Raw genomic sequence first — 23,233 nt, 5'->3', positions numbered from 1 at the left:
TCTGGAGGTAAATGAATAAAAATATAATAGCAGTAATGATGATTTAATTTAGATACTATATATAGATGCATAAAAAAATATAAAGTTTGAATAAAGAACAATATTTCTGGATGTTGTAACTCTTGTCTTTCTGGTTCCAATTTCTGTATGTTTGTTTTGTTTTACAGAAACAAAAGAAACAAATTATTATGTTTAAAAAGAATTAATGTTGTGACTAAAGTTACCCTATTAATATACATTAGATATGGTACTATTTTGCTATTAGGTAATTGCTTAGCTCTTGAATGATATAGTGTATAATATATATATATATATATATATATATATATATATATATATATATATATAAATAAACACATATATGTGTATATATATATATATATATATATATATAATTTTTTTTTTTTTTTAAATATATGATATGAATACTTTTATTTAGCAAGGATTCTTTAAATTGATCAAAATTGATGTTAAAGACATTTTACAAGAGATTTCTATTGCAGATCAATGCTGCTCTTCTGAACTGTCTATTCATCAAAGAAACCTGAAAAAATTCTACTCAGCTGTTTTCAACATTTCAACATCATGATAAGCAGCAAATCAGTATATCAGAATTATTTCTGAAGGATCATGTGACTGGTGTAATGATGCAAAAAAAATATGCAGCTTTGAAATCTCAAATTACATTTTGGAATATATTCAAATAGAAAACAACTATTTTGAATAGGCTAGTAAAAATGTTTGAAAATTTCACTGATTTGCAGTACTTTGGATCAAATAAATGCAGGCTTGGTGAACAGAAGAGACTTCTTTAAAAAAACATGAACAAGCTTTATGTTTAAAACTTTTGACTGGTAGTGGATACTATAGGTAAATTGTATTTTTCTCTAATTTCTAGCTTTTAATTGTCTTAGGAATTCAAAACTGCTGGACAATAACAAATAATGTTGATTTGTTTATATACTACAAACACTTTTTATCACATAATAAGGCAGAATAGATTATATACTGTAATAAATGCTATGTCAATTAGCACTGCATTGTTCATATACTTTATTTATCACCTGCTAGAGATTTTTTTGGACTTGATAAAAACAAAACCGAAAGAACTGTTGTCCATATTAGGAGTTTCCTAATATGTCTTTCTGCGCGAGAGCGCCCTCCAGCTTTGAGTATGAATGAAACACACGCTGCAGGAGAGTTTAGCGCTCCGTGATGTTCATTTCGCCTTCTCGGTCCGAAAAAAGCATCAGGTCATGCGCAGCGCAGACTATCCTGTCTCTTTGAGTTTAAATATATATAAATATATATATAAATATAAATCTATATTTATTCACACCAGCTCCTGAAAACCTCTATACGAACACACTTGCCCGAAAAAGTGCGTCCCCTACGTAATCTACGCCCCTGACATATATTAATCTATTTATATATAACTCTATAAGCATATATATATGTCTGTATGTTTTGAATAAATACTTAATTTTGTGGTAATTAATAATTATGTGCAGTGCAAATCTATATTGAATTATGTAAATTTGCGAATTTGTGAATTTCATCAGAGCTCCTACCATAGAGGGAGACTCCCAACTTTAGATAACAATGTGTAAATCAATGGAGGAGATGACTAAATACGCTGTATAAACCAATTGTGAATTAGTAGCCAACTTAAGGCAATCGCTACAAGGTTATTATGACAATAAGTATGCTGTACTTTTAGCTCTTCTTAGGCTACAGTTGTTGTGTTCCCTCTTGAGCATTATTATGGTATTGGTATTTCAAGTGATCGCCTGTGGTAAATTGAGCGAATTACATTTCTGATTATTTTCTACTGCTATAACTCGAGTCAGAGGAAATCCTTGAATTATATTATGTTATACTTACAATATATTTAAAAATTCATTGATTATCCCGTTGAAGCAACAAAAACATCCGAAAAAATAAAATATATTTGTAGAAATATTTTTTTAATCTATAAACCGAGTCTCTTTTATATTAACTTTAATTAAAAAAATAGTTTTGCATAGATTACACTTGTGCTTTTTCCATAGAGGTAGAACCATAGAAGGGTAGAACCTGCGAATCAAAGAAACAACCCATGTGGTGAATGGAGCGAATTACATTGATTCGAATTTTATTATTTTGCAAGCTTCAGTTACTTAATTTTTTTTACGAATATATATAAATAATATATCTAAACAGCAATCCTTTAATATTACCCAATTAAAATAGTCTTTTTATGAACAACTAACAAGCGCATGATTACATTACGTTGTTTTTTCCCCCTAGGACTATAATCGTTTTAAATTAATTTAATATCATATGTATTTGCCAAGTCACCTCTTTTGATTAACGTTAGCAGAATATATTCTTATATATGTAATATACAAAATTGGAGTCGGCTTAAAAGCCCTCCTGTGGTGAATATAGTGAATTTAATTATGTATAGCATAATGTATAGCATATTTTTGTATAACCATAGACAGTAAAATGTATAACAGCCTACAAAAAAGTCACATGAAAACCTTTAATTATTTTGGAAGCTTCGAAATTACTCAACTTATTATTGGCAACAAGATATCTGAAAAACAACACTTTTTCTGAAGAAATATGTTTTTTTAATGTCATTTAATATTACCTTTACTTGAAAAACAAAACAAATAAAAAAACAGTATTTGTATGCATCAATTGAGCAGCGCATCCATAACATTGCTGTAGTTATTCGTGGGACTATAATTTGAGCCAAAAGATATTTGAACTGATTTCATATATCCAATAAATAGTTTATTACCCTTTTGCAGAAGTGGATTAACGCCCTCTTGTGGTGAAATGTGTGAATTACATCAGAGCTCCTCCCGTAGAGGGAGACTCCCAACTTTAGCAAAAAATGCGTAATGCGTAAAGGAGATTACTGAATACGTATAATACGCTGTATACACAGTTTTTACTAAAACAACTCGGCACATCATAAATGAAATGCCTGAGTGCTGATAGTTTTTTAAGCACGTTTGCATGTAATTACAGCGACAAGCCCCAGCTACGTTACCTTTAGCTCAATTACCTTTAGCTTTGTCGCAGGCTACAGTTTTTCGCTGTTGATCCTCCTGATCCTAAGCGAACCCGATTTCGAGGGGGGAGTCGATTTCTCATAACATCGGCTGCTTTGAATCTTGTATGAATACGTATATCTGACTCTCGTCTGTTTAACTAAAATAAAGAAGCGCGTTTTTTTTCACGTGCGAACTGTTACTTTTCTCAGCGCATTGACAGGATGGACCAATCGCAGTCATTTGTAATTACTACATATATAATTACCTCTATAACATAATCAATTTACAAAAATACTCAAGTATACATCAGTATGTTTGCCAGATATACATTCTTTTAATTAACAGACTTTAATAATTATAAGTTGTGTACAAATGTATTCAATTAAACAAAACAAAAAAAACATTATTAATAACAAAAATCTTAATATTTATTTATTGGTAATTTTATTTAACTGTTTTTTTTGTCTTTCTAATTATTAGAATATTCAGGAAGGTTCCTATTCCTCAGTTTCTGAATATCACTCCTAAGTCTTACCATATGATCAGATACATGGACTCAAATACTGCAGGTTCATGTGGGGGGTCACATTAAAAAACATCCTGGTTTGACCTGAAAAGCCAGTTGGTGGATGAGTCCCGTGAAAAAGCTCCCATGAGCTGTCACCAGGACAACCCTAGATAAACAACAGCACACAACAAAGACCTCATACACGAGGGACACACTGGAGAGGAACGGCAGCTTTTAGATAGAAGTTCTGTTTGAAGCTGATTGCAAAATGAGATTAAAATCTAGGAAAGCATCACCTTACAAGCATTGATAAGGATCAGTTCACAGTTTTTCTTGAGCAAGTGTATTCAAGCGTCTAACTATTGTGTGAGAGGAAGGCACTTAATAATGGTAAGAATTTATCTTCTATTTTATCTTCACTTTTCATTGCATAAAAGACAAAAAGAGAAACATCTGGTTGAAATGTGTGAAGATCTCTCACATTTCCCCCCCAAAATCTATACACTTTACAGCCTTCTGGCAACAAAAAGTCAAGATCTCAAAGTTCCAAGCCTGCAGCAAAGAGCAAAAGAAAGCACTCTCCCAAGAAGAGGTCTGTCAGTGCCAAATCCACAAAGACAGATGTGGATATTCTGAGTCCAGCTGCCATGGAGAACGTCTACTACATCTCCCATAATGCAGTGGACTGCTTGGATTTCAGAGGATTTGGCTGGACTGGAGCCACCAAGAAGAAAGGAAAAAAGGGCAAAAAACAAAAGATCAAAAAATGAAGACTAAATTTATGCCAATTTAAACCTAAATATAAATGTGCATGCTTACTTAAATGGATAAATTATTAAGGTTAGTTAAGATGGATATTTAAGTTACACAAATTGTAAGTTGTCAGTTAACTGCAGCAACATTCTTTTGTTAGTTTTACTATACATTTAATTTGCCTACCTGTAAATATAGCAAACAACAAATGTTTCATATAAACCTTCTCACTTCTTTAAACTGTCATGATGCATTACAAAGCGGCCACATTTTATTGATTTGAGCCAAAAATGAATTTTGGAAAATGTTACATTTATATCAGCTGATTATTTATTTTTGGTTATTTATCCTATCATATAAGACTTGTTACAACCCAATAAAATATCAGTTCCTTCAAATTGGATTTCTGAAACTCTATAACAGGAGTTAACAATAAACTAAATTTAGATGCAGGGATTTTGTAATTTAAAACATTTTGGAAGTAAAACAATGATGTTGCGGATGTGGGTGCACTGTAAGATCACCAGAGGGCAGTAAACCATACATATGCTTAATACTTTGTCACATTAGAGCTTTGTCACATAATAAAAAAAAGATCATCACCATTCAGTCAATTAGTTCTGAACTTTATTTGTAATTTACTACAATTGGTGTTCGAAGCTTACAAGTACATTCAAAGAGGCAAATGAACATAAGTTGAAACACCAAAGAAATAAAAAATTAATTACTCCACTCAACATATGCATGACCTTTAACAGTTAAGAGTGCTTGACTAAAGCTGGGCTTTGTTAGAAGTGTATCAGAGTAATTTTCCAAACACACACGCACACACACACACCTTTACAAACTTAGATAAATACAGAGCAGAATTCATGCTGCAGCACGAAGGGCAGCTCATATCATTTCCCGGGTTCGTCGGATGGCGCAGCACAGAAGCATGCTGAAGATCATGCCGAATATCTGCCGATGAAAGAGACACGGTTAATATCTGACAGCAGTGTGACATGAGGAGAAAGACTCGGCGTCAAAGCTTTTCAGGTGAAAGGGCACTGAATCATATGCATGAGTATCTCCTCACCATGACCACACCAATGCCAATCCCAACCCCTCCGATCACGTGAAGCCTAGAGGTGAAGATGTCCTTAATAGCATCTGGGCAGCTCTGGAGTAGAAACACAAGAGGTAACAACGGCACATGGAAAAACATTTATTTAAAGAGACTTAAGATTCATTAATATAAATTTCATTTCTACCGTTGTGACCAAGTTTTCAATTCCCTCCTGTTTAGGACAGGTATCGGATGCTCCATCAAAAACTAGTCCGGTTGGTCCACAGCACTTCAGCTAATAATAAACAGACAGAGCATATTCAGTTGGATTAACATTAAGCTGTTTTTCCCTCCATTCATTCAATGTTTTTGATGTTGTGGTTTGAACGAACCATAAAAATTAACACTTACTCCGTACTGAATGGCTCGCAGAGTTTCTCTCAGTGCTTCCTGTTTAGTGTCTTTGTAGTTCTGGAACGTCTCCTTGTAGAACGTCTGGACTTCCGTCACGATCTGAGGAGGAGGAGAGAAAGAAAGAAGTGGTCACACTGAGGGAAAATGAAAGGATCATGGGAAAATGGGCCTTAAAAGATAATTAACTTTATGCTATAAGGGGGGTTACAACGCTAATGGATGAGAGCAGAATGTCAATGTTGAACTCAGCTGATCTGTACAATGACACTCTTGTCTTCCTTAGAGCTACTTTATAAATTTAGTTTCACAAGTGATGAATTTTGTGACATTGACACTGCCATCGAATCAACATCAAACTGACTTGAACTACAGGACAACTGTCTTCTCTAAAGTGTTTTACAGCTGAAATTAAAGTCATTTTATACTTGTTGAAATTTTACAACACTGCTATCTTACTTTTTACTTCTGTGAAGCTGCTTTGAGACAATCTGTTTTGCATATATAAGCACTATATAAATGACTGTGACTTGACTCTGTCACACACCTTGTCCTGATTGGACAATCCCCAGATTCCAGCGGCCACCTCTGCAGCAAAAATGAGGAGCAGGAACATAAAGAACTGGAGAGAGCAAGAAAAAGTCAGAGGTGAACAAGGACATCAACAATATCTAATGATGGTCATTTCTTGGCAAAGACACTCTAAAGTGCACTTCTGATTTGTTCGGTTTAAATTATCCTGCGATCCAAAAAGAGTAAATCATGAATGTGGGTCAAAGCCACATGACAACCATCCACCAAAAAAAAATAAAGGTTCTTTACTGGAATCTATGGTTCCACGAAGAACCTTTATCTTTCAAGCAGAAAAAGGTTCTTCAGATTATAAATGTTCTTCACAGGAAGAAATAATGTATTCTTTTATGAACCGTTCACATGTTCTATGAGGAACTCAAAATGGTTCCTCTATGGCACGACTGCAAAAACATTTATTTTTAACAGTGTAACTACATCAGGTATACAAATATCAAACAGGATCTGTTTGTTTTGTGCTGTGGAAGAATATGGGAGGTCTCACCAGTCCCAGCATGCAGGCTGATTCCTTAATTGCGCCACAGCAGCCGAGGAACCCGACCACCATCATGATCGCACCTGCCACAATGAGGATGTAGACCCCTGGGGATAGAGAAAGAGAGAACATTTATTATTTCCCTGTACCATTACATCAGTCTTACTATTCCTTTGGATTCTCATCTGAAAAAAAAATGAGAAAAAAAATAAGACAAACTTGAAATCAAGGCAATTTACTGTAAATGGGAATAATCTATGGTTGTAGTAAATTAAACCTGATGAAAATGTCAGTGTATAAATAACTTTATTTCCTTCAGCTACTTTATCAGAATAAGCTATGCAAAGCAGGATATGCAAAACAAAATTCTACGCAAGTGGATTGTGCTGTATCTACAGAAACGATGAAACACCACCCTACCACACTCTTAAAAATAAACTTTCATTATTGGGATCTATTAGCTTTAAGAACCTTTTAATTGCTCGAAGTTTTTTAGTGGAAAACTAAATTCTCATAATATTATTCACACTAATAACAATAATAATAATAAAGGTTATTTAAGAACAGTTCACTGAAAGGTTCTTTGGGGAACCGAAAATGGTTCTTCTAAAACCCCTTTTGGAATGTTTATTTTAAAAAATGTAGCTTTTCTGGACTGTCTGTCACTAGGATGTTTGGCATTGCAAGACGCCCTGCTGTCACTCAAAGCGCTTTCAAAACCTCTGAAAGACACTTGGACACTTGCCCATCGAGTTTATAATGTTTCTGGATCGATGGAGGCGAGAGATCTTCTGACAGATCTTGAGAAAGGAAAAACAAAGCGGGCAAGGGTTGAGAAGAGAGCAAACAATGCGGGTTCTGGTGATGAAAAGGAGAAAGGCAGCTCTGTGAGGGATGATGGGAAGGGGCAGAGAGCTGGCAACATGTGGGCCAAAGACAGCCTCCTCCAAAACAGCACAGCCATTATAACTCAAACAATCTGCCCCCTAAAAAAACACGCAGACAGAAACCCAACATCCCTGTCACTAGGTTAAGGCAGTTTCACCTTTCAGAATCTGAAGGATGTTATATATCAGGGGGTTGGTTTTTGGTTTAAAGTTAATTTTGTTTGTGGTCTTCTTCCACAAGCCAGAAACAAGGAATCCAGTCTTTGTGCCTTTCAAAAGAAACAAACACAGCCTAGAGGAATAGATGTTGTTGTAGTGGTCAAGTTATTTGTGTCACTTTAAGAACAGGATTGTTCAGTAAATGTTCAAAAACCGAGTCAGGGTGATGTCCATCATTAGCTTGAATTTTTTTAATGATTTAAAAGTAGTAGTGGTTGCTCTTGCTCAACAAGGCTGTATTTATATGAGGAGAAAAAAAAAATATATATATATATATATATATATATATATATATATATATATATATAGCTATAGCAGCAAATCAGCATATGACAATGATTTCTGGAGGACTGTATGACACTGAAGATTGGAGTAATGATGCTGAAAATTCAACTTTGCATCACAGGAATAAATTACATTTTAATATATATTCAAACAGAAAACAGTTATTTTAAATTGTAGTTTTTCATCATAAGTGCTTTTACTGTATTTTTTAATAATAGTAAGCATAAGAGACTTATTTCTTTATCATTCCAAACTTTTAAGGGTGAGTGTGTTTATTTAATTTTTTTATTTATCGGTTTTGATACTCTGTACAGAAGCCAGAACAACTCCTGATTCATTTGCTTCATGTTGAATTACAGTGTCCATATGCAACATTCAGATGACAGATGGTCTGGTGTCTGGAAATAGGTGTGGCTGGTTTCCATAACCACCATTATGCCTCATACCCAAACAACAACTTACAAAGACCTGATCATGTAGGTGATAAAAGGAGATATGCGAATGTGTATGGAGATGAGGGTGTTTTTTTTTAATCATTGAGGACTGAGGAAGGGTAACCTAAAAATCCAGGTCAAACTCACCTGTGAGGAACACTGTCGGGGCACCATCTCCAGTGAAGAGTGTTTTAGTTCTTTCATCGAAACGCAGCCAGAGACCGACAGCTAAAACCCCTGTACCTGCGAGCTGAGGAAACAAACAAAAGATTCAATAAATCTAGGGATTTGTTTAGTTTGAGCTTCAGTGACATTGACAAACTGAGCAACCAAACAGAGGAAACATAGCTGCAGGCCAAGCGTGGATTTTTTTATGAAGGCAGATTGTACAGGAAGTCAGGCCCAAAACTAAACATTTCACTCCTTCTCCTTAAAAAAAGAATGAAGTCCAACAAGCCTTTTGGTACAAAAGCACTTCAACAAAAAGCTGACCAACCTGAAAATCTTGCTAGCCTGCTTTCAATAGCAAGAGCTTACTTCCCTAGAACAAATATTGGAAAAAAAAAAAAGAGCGGTGCAAAAATATGCTGAACGAAATCTAATTTGTCTTAACCAACTCCTGCAATTCCCAGGACACTGTAATGTGGATTCCATGAATGAGTAACATGTACTAGATTGTAATCGTTCTGGTTCTTACACGTTCTCACAGGCAAAAGTTAATCAACAGCCCACACACAAAATAAAACAACACCTTTAGACTTGATTACAGTCAAAACAGATAATTTTGATAGTCACCAGACAGTTCATATTTCATTGCGGATCCCACCCAAAAAAAAAAACATCACAAATTGCATCGCAATCCTCCAGTTTCCTTCGGTTTTTGAAAACGCAGTCACAAATATGAGTCACAGTGACTCACTGCCAGGGGTGTTGAGGCTTGTCCCTCAAAGATTTCCAAACTGAGCCGGACTTTTTCCATCCATCCACACACACACACACAATGGGAGTTACTGATGGGTGGATTCCATGTTTGCTAGTTTGTTCACTCACCACAAAGACTCACCTAAATACCAAGACCCCTTTGAATTGTCCTTTCGAGGCACTTAAAGACAAGATAATGGGACAGACCACACCTTATTTGTGCTGTTTTAAAATTGAGCGGGCTGCAACTACATGTGTGCATTCATTTTTTTTTTTTTTTTTGGTTAAAATGTCTTCAATTCGAGCTAAACCAAAGACATTTTCAGCCAGCAGTAAAAGCAGGAAGTCAACAGGCTTACGTAAAACATAACTAATGTGGTTAATGGCCACAAGCAACTAACCCCATATGTTCTAAAATATATAATAGATAGAACTAGATAGTATGTTTTAGAAATTCACAAACCCAAGGTCTGACCAAGCTTCGGTTTAAAAAGGCATTTAGACAGGAAACTTATTTAACATTTAATTCACATGTGAAAATTCTATACAAAATGTTAAGGAGCATGTGTCTCTCAAAGAGCAAAGTTTGTCACACACATCAAATATACATAATCAAATAAACAAACATACACCAAGTATGGAATATAAACAAGCAACTAAAACTTTTATATCCTGATCACATCACATTCAACACACTATGTTCCCTTTTTACTCTACAAACATACAGATGAATTAACATGTGCTTATGTAATGACATAAAAACACATACCCAGAAGATGAAGTTGAAGATAAAGAGCAAGTATTTGATACACTGAAGTCCACCCGCTGCCATGGCTAAAAAGTAAGCGTAGTTTCAAGAGAAATCACCCGATACTGAGCACCTGAAACTTGCTTGTTTTTAACCTTAAAAGACGAGGGAGTGAACAAAAAAAAATTCCAGAAGGCCGCACCCTCCTTACCTGACCTTTGTCAGAGGAAAAAGGAGGAGGGGCAAAACCATGTTAGGTTTTCTGTGTGACAGAAAAGTGTAGAAAAAGATCTGTCACTCTGTCAGGCCGAAAAAAGAGCTAAAACAATTTAGCAGTATATAAATTGAGTATAAAAAGAATTAAGGATTCACATGGCACTTTAGTTGCCAAAACTGCGACAACACAAGCTGATCAGGTTTAAATTTTCATGTAACTCGAGCTGTCCCTCAGGAACTCTGGGAAGTCAGAACACAGCTATTGTCCCTTTGCCTCACACCTTTTCACTCTTAAAGTGAACAGACGGGATAGAGACAGAGGTCAGGGAGAAGACCAAACATAACACTATGAAGCTTTCTATGTCATACTGCATGCATTATTTTATAAGTTTATAAAAAAATTATATTATATTTTATAACTCCAAATGATCAGCTTTTATCAAAATTGTCCTGAAAACCAGTTGCATCCTGTACACAATCTTCTACAAGCCTTCTGCCCTCATCGCTTGAGATTTTATTCTAAAAATGCACATTTTTAAGGTTGTGGTACACGTCTTTTTTTTAAATGTGAAATCTTGATTAATGAGCATTGTGAAGTAAATGTTATCATAACTTACTGTTATTAAAATTTCAAGACGAAGACTCATTGGACAGAAGCAACTTTGGTTTACTTGATTATCCATAAATCAAATCAATAAAAGTACCAAATATGATACATCAGGCTTTTGAGGAAAATTTTTGCAAATCTTTCAATCTCCATTGATAAAATATATTAATATATCATCTTACTAAAACATATTATTGGGAGATATATAGGGACAACTGATATTTCCTAGCATTTTATATAAGTAGTGTGCTATATATTGTTTCTATAGCGATCTTGATTTATGTTGATTTACATTACAAGCCATCAGAAGAATTGAATAATTTTGGCAATATAAATATCAGGGTCCATATTCTCCTGCATCATACTACATTAGCCATAAACACCTGATGTATTAAATATAATTAAAAACAAAAAAACTAAGAATACTTTTTATTTAATTTAATTTTAAATATTCTAAATAATTTTTTTAAAGGTTCTAAAAAGTTAAAAGAAAAAACACGCTATTCCATTTTTTTTTTTTTTTTTTGTCAGGCTTTATAGGGTGTGGACAAATCTCAGCAGTCCAGAAGATCTCATTTCTGAGACAAACCCACTGAGTATCAGATTACGTGAATCAAAGTAAACACACTTTGTTTAAAGTTTCTAGCTAAAGCATGGGAAGCATTTGCTTTCTCTATATTCCAAATGTTCAAACAAACTGGTTAGTACTAATATAGATTATTTATATAACGATGTGGACTACATTTAGTTAATCGGTTCTGTCCTTATTACTTTCATTGTGAAATCTAACCTTTTATCCCTGGGGCTAAACTTAACCTCATTTATGGGATGGATTAGGGATAGCAACAGGTTACATTATGCAAAATGTTTACATGTTCTTCTCAATAAAAACAAATTACCATGATCCTTGACTTGAATTAGTCTACTCTATCAGTTTTTATCCGGAAACTTGTCTCTCGTGAACCGCTCAACCTATGCGAAAATCTCTCGAAGTACAAGTTATTTGTTTTGTATTTAGTTTCTTAACATTTGCTTACCTGCTGCCCATAACGCCGTATTTTGAATCCCACTATGGCGTAGACTGGGCTCATGAATATTAATCAGGGCATGCTGACGTTCCTTCGTAAACTTCCTGGAGATGACGCTTGCGTAATATATTCTAATTAATATTAATGAGTCGATTCGCTTTTTAATTTCGCATAAGCAAGTACTTTTTTAACGAATAAGTTAAGAAGGGGAGTGTTATAAGAAAATTAATTCACCAACAGATCAACGCAATTGCGATCATATACCAACTTGTTGTCCGTTACGTTAAGTTATTAATTAATTAATATTAATAAGTTTTGCCTTCACCATAGTGGGCGCTTTTCGAAATGACACAGAGAGCCAGTCAATGACAAATCAATTCAGAAAATCAGATATCAGCCTTTAACATCATATATTTGTTGCAATTTTTATGTTAAATAATCAAAAAAGTATTTTAGAAGCTTGTCTCAGAAACAAATGAAAAGACTAGCCTATTGTTTAGGCAGAATAGCAAGTCTATATTAGACATTATGTCACACATGTACACTTTTTTCCCCACAATAAATAAATATTTATGAGTGATCTGTATTAAACTCACCCAAAATATGAAATTAAAGATGAACACGATGTATTTGATGCATTCCTCTCCACTGGACAGACCTGACTTAGCCATCATGTGAATCCAATTTCTAAATCAAATACACTGCAGGAGAAGTCTTGTTGTTCTCAGATGTTTAAATTCCCAAAGGTCTATGTCTGCCCTTGTGTTGCTCGTCTGTGGCTCAATGCTTCTGTGCGCAGGGGAAGTGACTGTTTATAACGGTAAACTCCCACCTCTTAGACAGCGAGAAGCTCTGGAGTGAGTCACATTCACTTGTACTAACATGGCACTTTGCACCTCTCTGTGACATTATTCAGTGTATTTTCAATTTTAAGCTGTCAGTCAATGGGTTTTTTCATAACAAAACCTGCAAAACTAGTTCTTCAAATAATTGTTGTTCATAAATGAACAGATCTGAAATCATAATATAATCAGTGATATTTGATAAAAGTTGATGTTATATATGTTAAAAAACCTAGATAACAACATTCTCAGAAGTTCCCTCACGTTCTGGCTTGATAAATAGAACATTAATTAAAAGTTATCTGGTCTTTAAAAATGTTCTCAGAAACATATCTATACATCATTCATGCAGTGCTTTTTTTCTCTTTTTTTTCTTTTACATTTTAGTTGAGTGTTTTTTTTCTTCTAACATTTTTTACATCTTGGTATTTATTCCACAATGTGTAGAGAACATGCAAAAGTAAGGTCTTCATAATGTTTGCAAAACGCTAAAATGGAATGTTCCCTTAACATTCACATAAAAAAAAGAATTCTCTGGTGCATTTTTTACTCAAAAATAACTGATACAGTTTTCTTATTAAAACCGCTTTACAGCAATTTACAGACTATAAATGATAAATTTGTCAAAATCCCACCTTAAATGTCAGATAAGAGCACAGCCAATAATGCTTTCCTCTCTAAAATATGACCTAACAGATGTTAACAGAATGTCAACATCAAATGACACATCTGCTAGTCATGGTCCAAACATTTAGTCATTTGTGGTTTCCTCTCAAGTAATGTCTAGGTACTAAATCGTCAAAACTCCACAGCTTAAGTCATATTTATAAAAGCATTGCACCCCACATGTGCCATTTGCAGAAAACACAGATAATTAACATGCAATGCTACGCAATGATTACTCATGGTTGCTTCAACACTGAACATTTTCTAATCCGTTTACAGAGTCTGCCCTCCGTCTAATTATAGAACTTCTTTGCTTTGATTGATTTTTCCTAAAGCTGGTGGTGCTGGCTCTGCAGAGGCGAGTACAGTGAGGATGACAATTTTGTTGCAAATGAATGGAGCCCATTGTCACGGTCAGAGCAGCACACTTCATCAACCCCTAGTGTTGTGACACCCATCCATCTCCGTCTGTGATGCACATCACCCTTAGCAACCGCAAAACAATGACTATCACACTGTGAGGGACTCAACGGAATATAATTTTTTTATAGAATGAAGTGAAATTCTATTTACTTCACAAAGCCTGTCAACAAGTTGGATGGCATAGAACTGAGTCACAATGTTTCTCACCTCAGCATCCCAGATGCTCATTCAATTCAATGGCCTCTACTCACAAATTGAGGTTAATCATTTAGGTATGAAATTCAAAACAATTAATTCAGACACAAGACCTGTTTTATCTCCGAGTGTCATTTCACAGGTAATTTCATTTTGAGAGAGGTTACTGGGTGAACAACATCTGATTTTGTACACTAAACACTAAAATCATATTAGTTTTTTAACAGCTAGTTCATGCATGTACAGTAGGTTTCATGAAATGTGTGCACATATTTCCACATTTTCACACATTGAGCAAAGACATGATGACATTAAATATTATCTATAATAGTCACTTCCTGTTTGTTGTTGGCGTTTGCACTGCGTTTGAGCTCTGTCACTATATTCTTTTTATCGACTATTTTTTATCTTAAAAATCAATTTTATACACCATAGATTACGGTTCTATAACATGTGAATATATCCTCTATCGTATTCTACAACAAAAACAATCAGAGCGCCTCGTTATCACTAGTTTTATTTTGATCTCCCGGTCCGCTATAAGCTTATAGCCCATTAGCATCAGCAGCGTGGTTGTTGCTAAAGGCGCTTGCATTGCTAATACTCTGTTCACACACATTACCATTACCATTGCTTTACTCACTGTTACTTGCTTTAATGGCAGATGAATGTCTACCTTTGATTGCAGGTGAGGACACGTTCGAGCTGCATTCGAAAAAACTTATCGCGATTAAACCAGAAAAATGTAAAAGTAAATGAACAAAAACAATTTTTAAAGTTTGGGCTCATAAATATTAGATCACTCACACCATATTGTAAATTAAATGATCACAGATAATAGTTTTGATGTACTCTGCTTGACTGAAACCTGGCTAAAACCAAATGATTATATTGGTCTAAATGAGTCCACTCCACCAAACTACTGTTATAAGCATGAGCTCTGTCAGACTGGTCGTGGCGGAGGTGTTGCAACAATATATAGTGATATTCTCAATGTTACCCAGGAAACAGGATACAGGTTTAACTCTTTCGAAATATTACACTGTCAGACATGCAAAAGAAATCTAATGTATCTCTTGCTCTGGCTACTGTGTATAGACCACCAGGGCCTTATACAGAATTCTTAAAAGAATTTACAGATTTCCTCTCAGACCTTCTGGTTACAGTTGATAAAGCGCTAATCATGGGAGATTTTAATATTCACGTTGATAATACAAATGATGCATTAGGACCTGCGTTTACTGACCTAATAAACTCTTTTGGAGTCAAGCTAAATGTCACCGGGCCAACTGATCGTTTTAATCTTACACTAGATTTAATTATATCGCATGGAATCGATCTTACTGATCTAGATATCGTACCTCAAAGTGATGATGTTACAGACCATTTCCTTGTATCGTGCATGCTGCATATCACTGATATTAACTATATGGTTCAGCGTTACCGTCTGGGCAGAACTATTGTTCCAGCCACCAAAGACAGATTTGTAAATAACTTGCCTGATCTATCTCAACTGCTATTTGTACCCAAAAATACACATGAACTACAAGAAATGACTGGCAACATGGGCACTATTTTCTGTAATACATTAGAAGCTGTTGCCCCCATCAAATTGAAAAAGGTTATAGAAAAATGTACTGTGCCATGGTATAACAGTAATACTCACTCTCTCAAGAAAGAAACTCGTAGTCTTGAACGCAAATGGAGAAAAACTAACTGGGAAGTTTTTAGAATTGCATGGAAAAACAGTATGTCCAGCTATAGACAGGCTCTAAAAACTGCTAGGGCAGAGCATACCGTATACACAAACTCATAGAAAATAACCAAACAATCCAAGGTTTTTATTTAGCACAGTGGCTAAATTAACAAATAAATAGACGCCACCTGATTCAAATATTCCATCAATGTTTAAAAGTAATGACTTTATGAATTTCTTCACTGATAAAATAGATAACATTATAAATAAAATAGTGAATGTAGATTCTACAGCGTCTAACACTTCAGTTTCATCCATCGCACCCAAAGATAAACTGCAGTGCTTTACAACTATAGGACAGGAAGAGCTAAATAAAGTTATCACTGTATCTAAACCAACAACATGTTTATTAGATCCTTTACCCACTAAATTACTGAAAGAGTTGTTACCTGTAGCCGAAGAACTGCTTCTCAATATCATTAACTCATCGTTATCTTTAGGTCACGTCCCAAAACCATTTAAGCTGGCGGTTATTAAGCTTCTTATTAAGAAACCAAAACTAGATCCTAGTGAACTGGCAAATTATAGGCCTATTTCAAATCTTCCATTTATGTCTAAAATTTTAGAAAAAGTTGTGTCTGCTCAATTGAGCTCCTTCCTGCAAAAAAAATGATCTGTATGAAGAATTTCAGTCAGGTTTCAGGCCCCACTATAGCACAGAAACTGCACTTGTTAAAATTACAAATCTTCTGCTTCTTGCGTCAGATCAAGGCTGCATCTCATTGCTAGTTTTACTTGATCTTAGTGCTGCGTTCGACACCATAGATCATGACGTACTCATAGATTGATTACAAACTTATACAGGTATTCAAGGGCAGGCTTTAAGATGGTTTAGATCCTACCTGTCCGATCGCTACCATTTAGTTTATTTAAATGGGCAGTCATCTCATTTATCAAGAGTAAACTATGGAGTGCCACAAGGATCCGTCCTAGGTCCCCTTCTATTTTCAATATACATGTTGCCCCTTGGTAATATTATTAGAAAATACGGGATTAGTGTCCACTGTTATGCCGATGATACTCAGCTATATATCTCAACGAGACCAGATGAAACGTCTAAATTATCTAAGCTAACAGAGTGTGTTAAAAATTTAAAAGATTGGATGACCAATTTCTCTTATTAAATTCGGATAAGACAGAGATATTAATTATTGGACCAAAAAACAGTACACAGAATCTTGTAGATTACAATTTGCAACTAGACGGATGCACTGCTACTTTCTCTACAGTCAAAAATCTGGGTTTTATATTAGACAGCAACTTGTCTTTTGAAAATCATATTTCCCATGTTACAAAAACGGCATTCTTCCACCTTAGAAACATTGCCAAGCTACGAAACATGTTATCTGTTTCTGATGAAGAAAAGCTAGTTCATGCATTCATGACCTCTAGACTGGACTATTGTAATGCACTTCTAGGTGGTTGTCCTGCTTCGTCAATAAACAAGCTACAGGTAGTCCAAAATGCAGCAGCTTGAGTCCTTACCAGGTCAAGAAAATATGATCATATTACCCCAATTTTACAGTCTCTGCACTGGCTGCCTATTAAGTTCCGTATCAGTTACAAATTATCATTACTTACCTATAAGGCCCTAAATGGTTTAGCTCCTGTGACCTAACTAGTCTTATACCACGTTACAATCCATCACGCTCCCTAAGGTCACAAAACGCTGGACTTTTGGTAGTTCCTAGGATAGCAAAGTCCACTAAAGGAGGTAGAGCTTTTTCACAAACTCTGGAATAGCCTTCCTGATTATGTTCAGGGTTTAGATCCACTCTCTCTGTTTAAATCTAGATTAAAAACGCATCTCTTTCATATCTGATCAAATGCTTATTCTTATTCTTTAGCTTGGGTTAAACTTATTAGTTTTACTTTGTTGGAACAGCAGCTATGCTAATGTCTCTATTTGTTTCTCTGTTTTGCACTAGGATTTACACAAGCTCCAGTCTGGATCCAGAACACCTGAGAAGAGATGATGCTGACCCTCAAATGGACCTAAGATGATGCCAACCCTGAATCAACAAACAGAACTAACAATTATTGCGACAAGTGTGACTGCATCATATAATAATTGCTGTTAATAATGTTCATCGTCATGGCTAACTACGACTTGTATTAATTTTTTATTTTTTCTTAAAAATCCTGTCATACGCACAAAAAACTGACAGTCACCACTTATAAGCTACTACTAAATATTGTAGAAACTTAATTTTCTGTAAAGTTGCTTTGTAACGATTTGTATTGTAAAAAGTGCTATACAAATAAACTTGAATTGAATTAAATTTAATTATGTGCGTCATGGTATAACCAAGCATTCTGTTTTTCTGGGAAAACCTATTGCATATTTTGTGTCATATTCTGATGACCTCCACACTACTACCAAAATTTAAAAAAATCTGTTTCCATTTTCTCACCCTCATGTCATTCTCATGACTTCTCTTTTTGTGGAATGCAAAAGATGTTTTAAAGAAAGTTGGTAACTAATCTGTTTCCTTTCCTATTGACTTTCAATGTATGGAGACAAAATACAATAGCCTCGGGTACGCAAACGGTTTGGATAGCAACATTCTTCGAAAAAAATCATCTTTTGTGCTGATATTTATAATGTTCAAGAAGGTCATTGACATTTCCTCAGCTGGATTTATAATTCAACAGAATTATTCTTAACGAACAGTTTTGGAAAAAAAGGCTCTTTTGAGTTCAGGACATTGGAGGCTAGTGTTGGGTAATGATGCTGTTAATGGCGCCCTCTTGTGGTTCTCAGAATGTTCAATTTTTGAGAAGGGTAGGGACATCAAATCAAGGTTGCAATGTGATTGCTGACCAAATGAGGCACACGCTGTTAAAATTCTGATGATTTTATCAAAGCTCAACCAAGCGTTTTTTAAGCACAAGAGAGGGCTAATGTTGCAACATTTCCACATCCCAAAAACTCTGTAGATGGAATCTGTTATTAATTCAGGTATATACGTTGGTTTGCCTGTTGCACAGATGACTTCCATCAATGCCTTGCCTTTATCTCCCACCATATATTTAGAGCACAGATAAAGATAACACATAGATATCAGAAGCACGTCTTTACAGTGCAAATGGCTGTACCTTTTCAGTGGGCCAAATCTATCCTAACTGGACTCTCCAGAACTATGAGAGTAATGTAGGCATATATGTCTATAAGTAGAAGGTGTGTAATGAACGAGAACACCCAGGCTGATTTAACGGGCAGGCTTTTGAAGACATACACGAATAAAACGTGACATACTCCCCATTCTTTTTTTCCAAGAGGAAATCAAGCTAATCGAGAGCAGCTGTGTGGGTGAGCTGGTGAGGGTTATAAGCGGCATTTCTGAATGGAGGACATTCCACATCTCCTCACTGATCTGAATGTGTAGAGTTCCTATAGACCTAGATATAGAACGTAACTTGACAAAATAAAAATCTTGGCAATTGTGTGTAAAAATTACTAGACTTATGATGTGCTGTATGAAAGAGCATTACGTATCAGCTCACAAAATTATGTTCTTATAACATTTTGCTAATGTTTCTATTAAGGCAAAATATTATTTCTGAATGCACTGTTTAAACTAAAATGTTTTAGAAAACAGTTATATGAATGATGTATAAATAATGTTTATGTGCTAACATTTTAATAACGTTTTAAAGACCAGATAACTTTCAGCTAGCATGAACATTCTCAGTGCTTTGGCTAATGTTTTGGTAAGTTATGAACAAACATTCTTCCAGTCAGTAGAACGTTTGTTCAAAGTTACCTAATCTTTAATAATGTGCTGAAAACAAAACATATATATATGGTGTAGGTGTCTTATGGCAGCACATACAATCATCCATCATACAATACAACAGCTTGTAATTTAAGAAATCAGTGATGGGCAATAGCACCAAAAAGAAATAAATAAATACAATTTAAAAAAAGAGAAAAAAATCAGTCCCTTTAAATTCTCAAGAAAGCCCAGAGTGGGGAACAGATACGCCAGAAATCATCAGATCTCTGACACAAGTCAAAAAGCGAGTTTCTCCAGAAGTAGGAAACAAATGTATACATTTTCTCGCCAGATAAGTACAGAGATTTAACACAAATATAGACTATGACTGAGATGTAATTCAGCTTTACCATTCAAGAAATATATACTTGGGGATAGATCAAAAGTTTTAGAAATTATTTTCTGAACCATTTTGTTTATTTCTTTCCAGTACGCCTTGATCATGTCACAGTCCCAGAATACGTGCATCACAGTACCAATATTAGACTTAACCAAAAACATTATTAATACACTGGGAAATTTTTTTCTGAAACATTTTAGTTCTTGAACATTATAGATATCTCCACAAAAGATTGTTCTTTTTTCTTAGAATGTTGGTAACCAAACGATGACTTCTGTTGTATATACTGCGTCCATTCATTGAATGTCAGTAGGAAAGGAAACAGACATAGTTACCAACATTTAAAACAATTAAAAAAATGTTGTGTTCATTCATGAGAAAAGCATGAGGGTGAGTAAACGGAAGATTATTTTTAGTAGTAGTGTGAAAGGTCATGCACTAGACACCAGATTATGACTAAAAAATATGCAATAGATTTTCTCAGCAAAAGAGGATGTTTGGTTTTACCATGACGCAGATAAGATTAAATGTCATCATGTCTTTGCTCAATTGCTCAATGTGTGAATGTGGAAATATGTGAACACATTCCATGAAACCTACATGCATGATCTAGCTGTTTAAATTATTATTATTATTATTTTTTACAAAATCAGACTTTGTTCACTCCAGTAACCCCTCTCAAAATGAAATTACATGTGAAATGTCACACAGGTCAAACAGGTCTTGTCTGAATTTATTTTCTGGAATTTTGTACCTAAATGATTAACCTCCACAACCATACATTTTTCTCTGTCAATTGAGCAGTGAGAATCCCTGGAATTATATTGAATAAATTAATATCAATTTATTTAATCTAATTTCATTTCTCACTGGCTACATACATATGCAGTTTTACTGTACATCAAAATATTAATTTTTTTTATTGTTGAATATGATGACCTCATGAATCGGGAAAGTTTTTCAATGCAGAGCGAACAACGGGTGCTTATAGGAAAGTATTGTTGTTGTTGTGGCACTTGTTATTTTTAGAATTTTTGTGCTATTATAGCAAACTATACTGACTCTTTATTTATTTATTTAACTTAATCTACAAACACATAAAAACCTAATTTATTTGCCACATAGACATGTTTAGCACACTACTCACAAGATGGCAAAATTTTTCATGTGCAGCTAATGGAGCTCATGACTTCAAACTCAGATACTTTCTTTAAATCACTGCAGATAGAGGAGGACTCACTCAAGGCAGTGCTGACTCCATTTAGAACACACTTATTCACCTCTGTTCATGGAAGAGGTAAAGTTTTAATATCAATTAATATCTATAAATGTAACATTTATATGAATCTTTCTCCAAAAATGTGACTAAACAGAGTAAAGAATGCAATTTAACCTTTAAAAGACCTCAAAAAGAAACTTTAAAAGAAGGCACTTCTTACAGCTCTTTAATTTTAACAATTTTACTGTATTTTTATTCAAAACAAAATATTTATATTCTAGTAATATCTAAATATAAGCTATATACATATTTATAATTTAAATTCAAATAAATGTCATCTACACTGGCACTCTGCATTGTATAAATCATTATATATATATATATATATATAGGCTGCTTGCCCTAATTGCCAGGATCCTGCCCTGGCAGTCTTGTCTGTCCTGTCTTTGTTTAATGTGTCTTTGTTTATTTTGTGCCTAAGCACATGGTTAAGTCTTTGTTTGTGTTGGCTGTGTGCTCCTCTTATCATGTCCAATTGTGTTCACCTGATCCTTGTGTGCTCTGCTCCCTTTATATCATGCTTATTTCCCTCTGCTCTTTGCTAGTTCGTTCGTGTGTGCCTTGTTTACATTCTCCTTGCTTGCATTCAGTTCACTATTCACTATTCAGTATATTGCATCTTGTCTAGTTTCCCTTTTGTTTATTTTTCGTTTTTGTTTGTTCCCGTGTATAGTCTATAGTCTAGTTCCAAGTATTGTTACAAGTGTGACTGCATCATATAATAATTGCTGTTAATAGTGTTCATTGTCTGGTTGACTACGTCTTGCATTAATTGTTCTGAACATTTCTGTCATATGCACATAAACTGACAGTCATCACTGATAAGCTACTACTAAATATTGTAGAAAATTAATTTTCTGTAAAGTTGATTTGCAATGATTTGTATCGTAAAAAGTGCTATACAAATAAACTTGAATTGAATTTAATAGAAAAGTTCCAGTCTTTGTGGTTTCGTTTTTTATTTTAGTTCTTGAACCTTTCAACACCCCCCCCCCCCCACCTTTTTATTTTCTTTCTATTTTTCAGCAAGGTTGCTGTCTTGTCTTTTTATTTTGTTTGTAGTTATTTATTCCCATCCTTTTACAATCATTATCCTTTTGTTCCAGTTTGTTATTTCTAGTATATTTTTAGTTTTTTTATGTTTAGTTCAGTTTAGTTTTTCACTTTTTAGGTTTCTTTCTGCCTAGGCATAGGTTTGCAAGTTTTTGCTTTTGATCTGCTTATCTCTTGTATCTCCTGTTGTATTGTCTTTGTGTGTTTGTTGTGTTGGTTCCTGCCCTGCTTCCTGAGTCCTCCCTGGTCGCTGGTTCTTCTGACCTGACAAACATTTTGGTGCTTCAAGAGTTCCTGTCCACAGGGTCAAGCCTGTGGTTCTTTGAGTTGCTACTTTGAGTTGTCTCCTTTTGCTGCAGTGTCTGGATCTACCTCTATCCGACCAACCTGTTCTCCCATTGTGTGCCCTTCCCTGTTGTGTGGACTGTCTTCCTGTCTTCATCTGTTTGTTCTCTTTCTTGTTAATAAACTGTTTTCCCATTTCATTTTGCATCTGGGTCTTCCTTTGCCAACCCCTGACAGAACAAATGAGCCATTCTAGGACCAACCAGAATGAGTATAAAGATTGCTCCACTGCAGAGGGAGATTGGCGCTCCAGATGGCACTGGCATTGCTTCGTCAGCAAGACCAGGAACCACGGTCCTATGCCCAATTCTTTTGGACCATGGCTAGTGGCTTTGAATATGATGATGCTGTCCTGAAGGAGGTCTTCAACCTCA

General features: G+C 34.9%; 2 protein-coding genes across 3 annotated transcripts; one reads left to right on the top strand and one right to left on the bottom strand.

Moving 5' to 3' along the window:
- The first annotated feature begins 3,903 nt into the window (after positions 1 to 3,903).
- On the top strand, positions 3,904 to 4,844 carry LOC132105519 (small lysine-rich protein 1). Its single transcript, XM_059510688.1, has 2 exons — positions 3,904 to 3,948; positions 4,071 to 4,844. Exons 1-2 carry the CDS (start codon positions 3,946 to 3,948, stop codon positions 4,326 to 4,328), a joined length of 261 nt encoding a protein of 86 aa, XP_059366671.1. The 5' UTR covers positions 3,904 to 3,945; the 3' UTR covers positions 4,329 to 4,844.
- Positions 4,845 to 4,921: 77 nt separating this feature from the next.
- On the bottom strand, positions 4,922 to 12,937 carry cd9b (CD9 molecule b). Of its 2 annotated transcripts, none has more exons than XM_059510686.1 (8): positions 12,778 to 12,937; positions 8,809 to 8,911; positions 6,846 to 6,943; positions 6,318 to 6,392; positions 5,771 to 5,872; positions 5,565 to 5,654; positions 5,390 to 5,473; positions 4,922 to 5,271 (listed from the first exon to the last, which is right to left on the bottom strand). In XM_059510686.1, the coding sequence occupies exons 1-8, from the start codon at positions 12,853 to 12,855 to the stop codon at positions 5,206 to 5,208; spliced, it is 696 nt and encodes a 231-aa protein (XP_059366669.1). In that variant the 5' UTR covers positions 12,856 to 12,937; the 3' UTR covers positions 4,922 to 5,205. The 2 variants fall into 2 exon arrangements, with proteins under 2 accessions (XP_059366669.1, XP_059366670.1); XM_059510687.1 differs by lacking the exon at positions 12,778 to 12,937 and adding an exon at positions 10,352 to 10,512.
- Between the last annotated feature and the right edge of the window lie 10,296 nt (positions 12,938 to 23,233).

Source organism: Carassius carassius, chromosome 26, assembly GCF_963082965.1.
Source record: "Carassius carassius chromosome 26, fCarCar2.1, whole genome shotgun sequence".
Taxonomy (NCBI): domain Eukaryota; kingdom Metazoa; phylum Chordata; class Actinopteri; order Cypriniformes; family Cyprinidae; genus Carassius; species Carassius carassius.
The sequence above is the reverse complement of the archived record's forward strand: the minus strand, read 5'-3'. Positions and strand labels throughout refer to the sequence as shown.

What these genes read in the sequence shown, in the direction of transcription:
- cd9b (XM_059510686.1), bottom strand. Translation starts at nt 12,855, where the DNA reads ATGATGGCTAAGTCAGGTCTGTCCAGTGGAGAGGAATGCATCAAATAC. An exon ending in CAGCCTGCATGCTGGGACTG is followed by an intron (nt 6,393 to 6,845) that starts GTGAGACCTCCC and finishes TGCTCTCTCCAG; the next exon opens with TTCTTTATGTTCCTGCTCCT. An exon ending in TTGAAAACTTGGTCACAACG is followed by an intron (nt 5,474 to 5,564) that starts GTAGAAATGAAA and finishes TTTCTACTCCAG; the next exon opens with AGCTGCCCAGATGCTATTAA.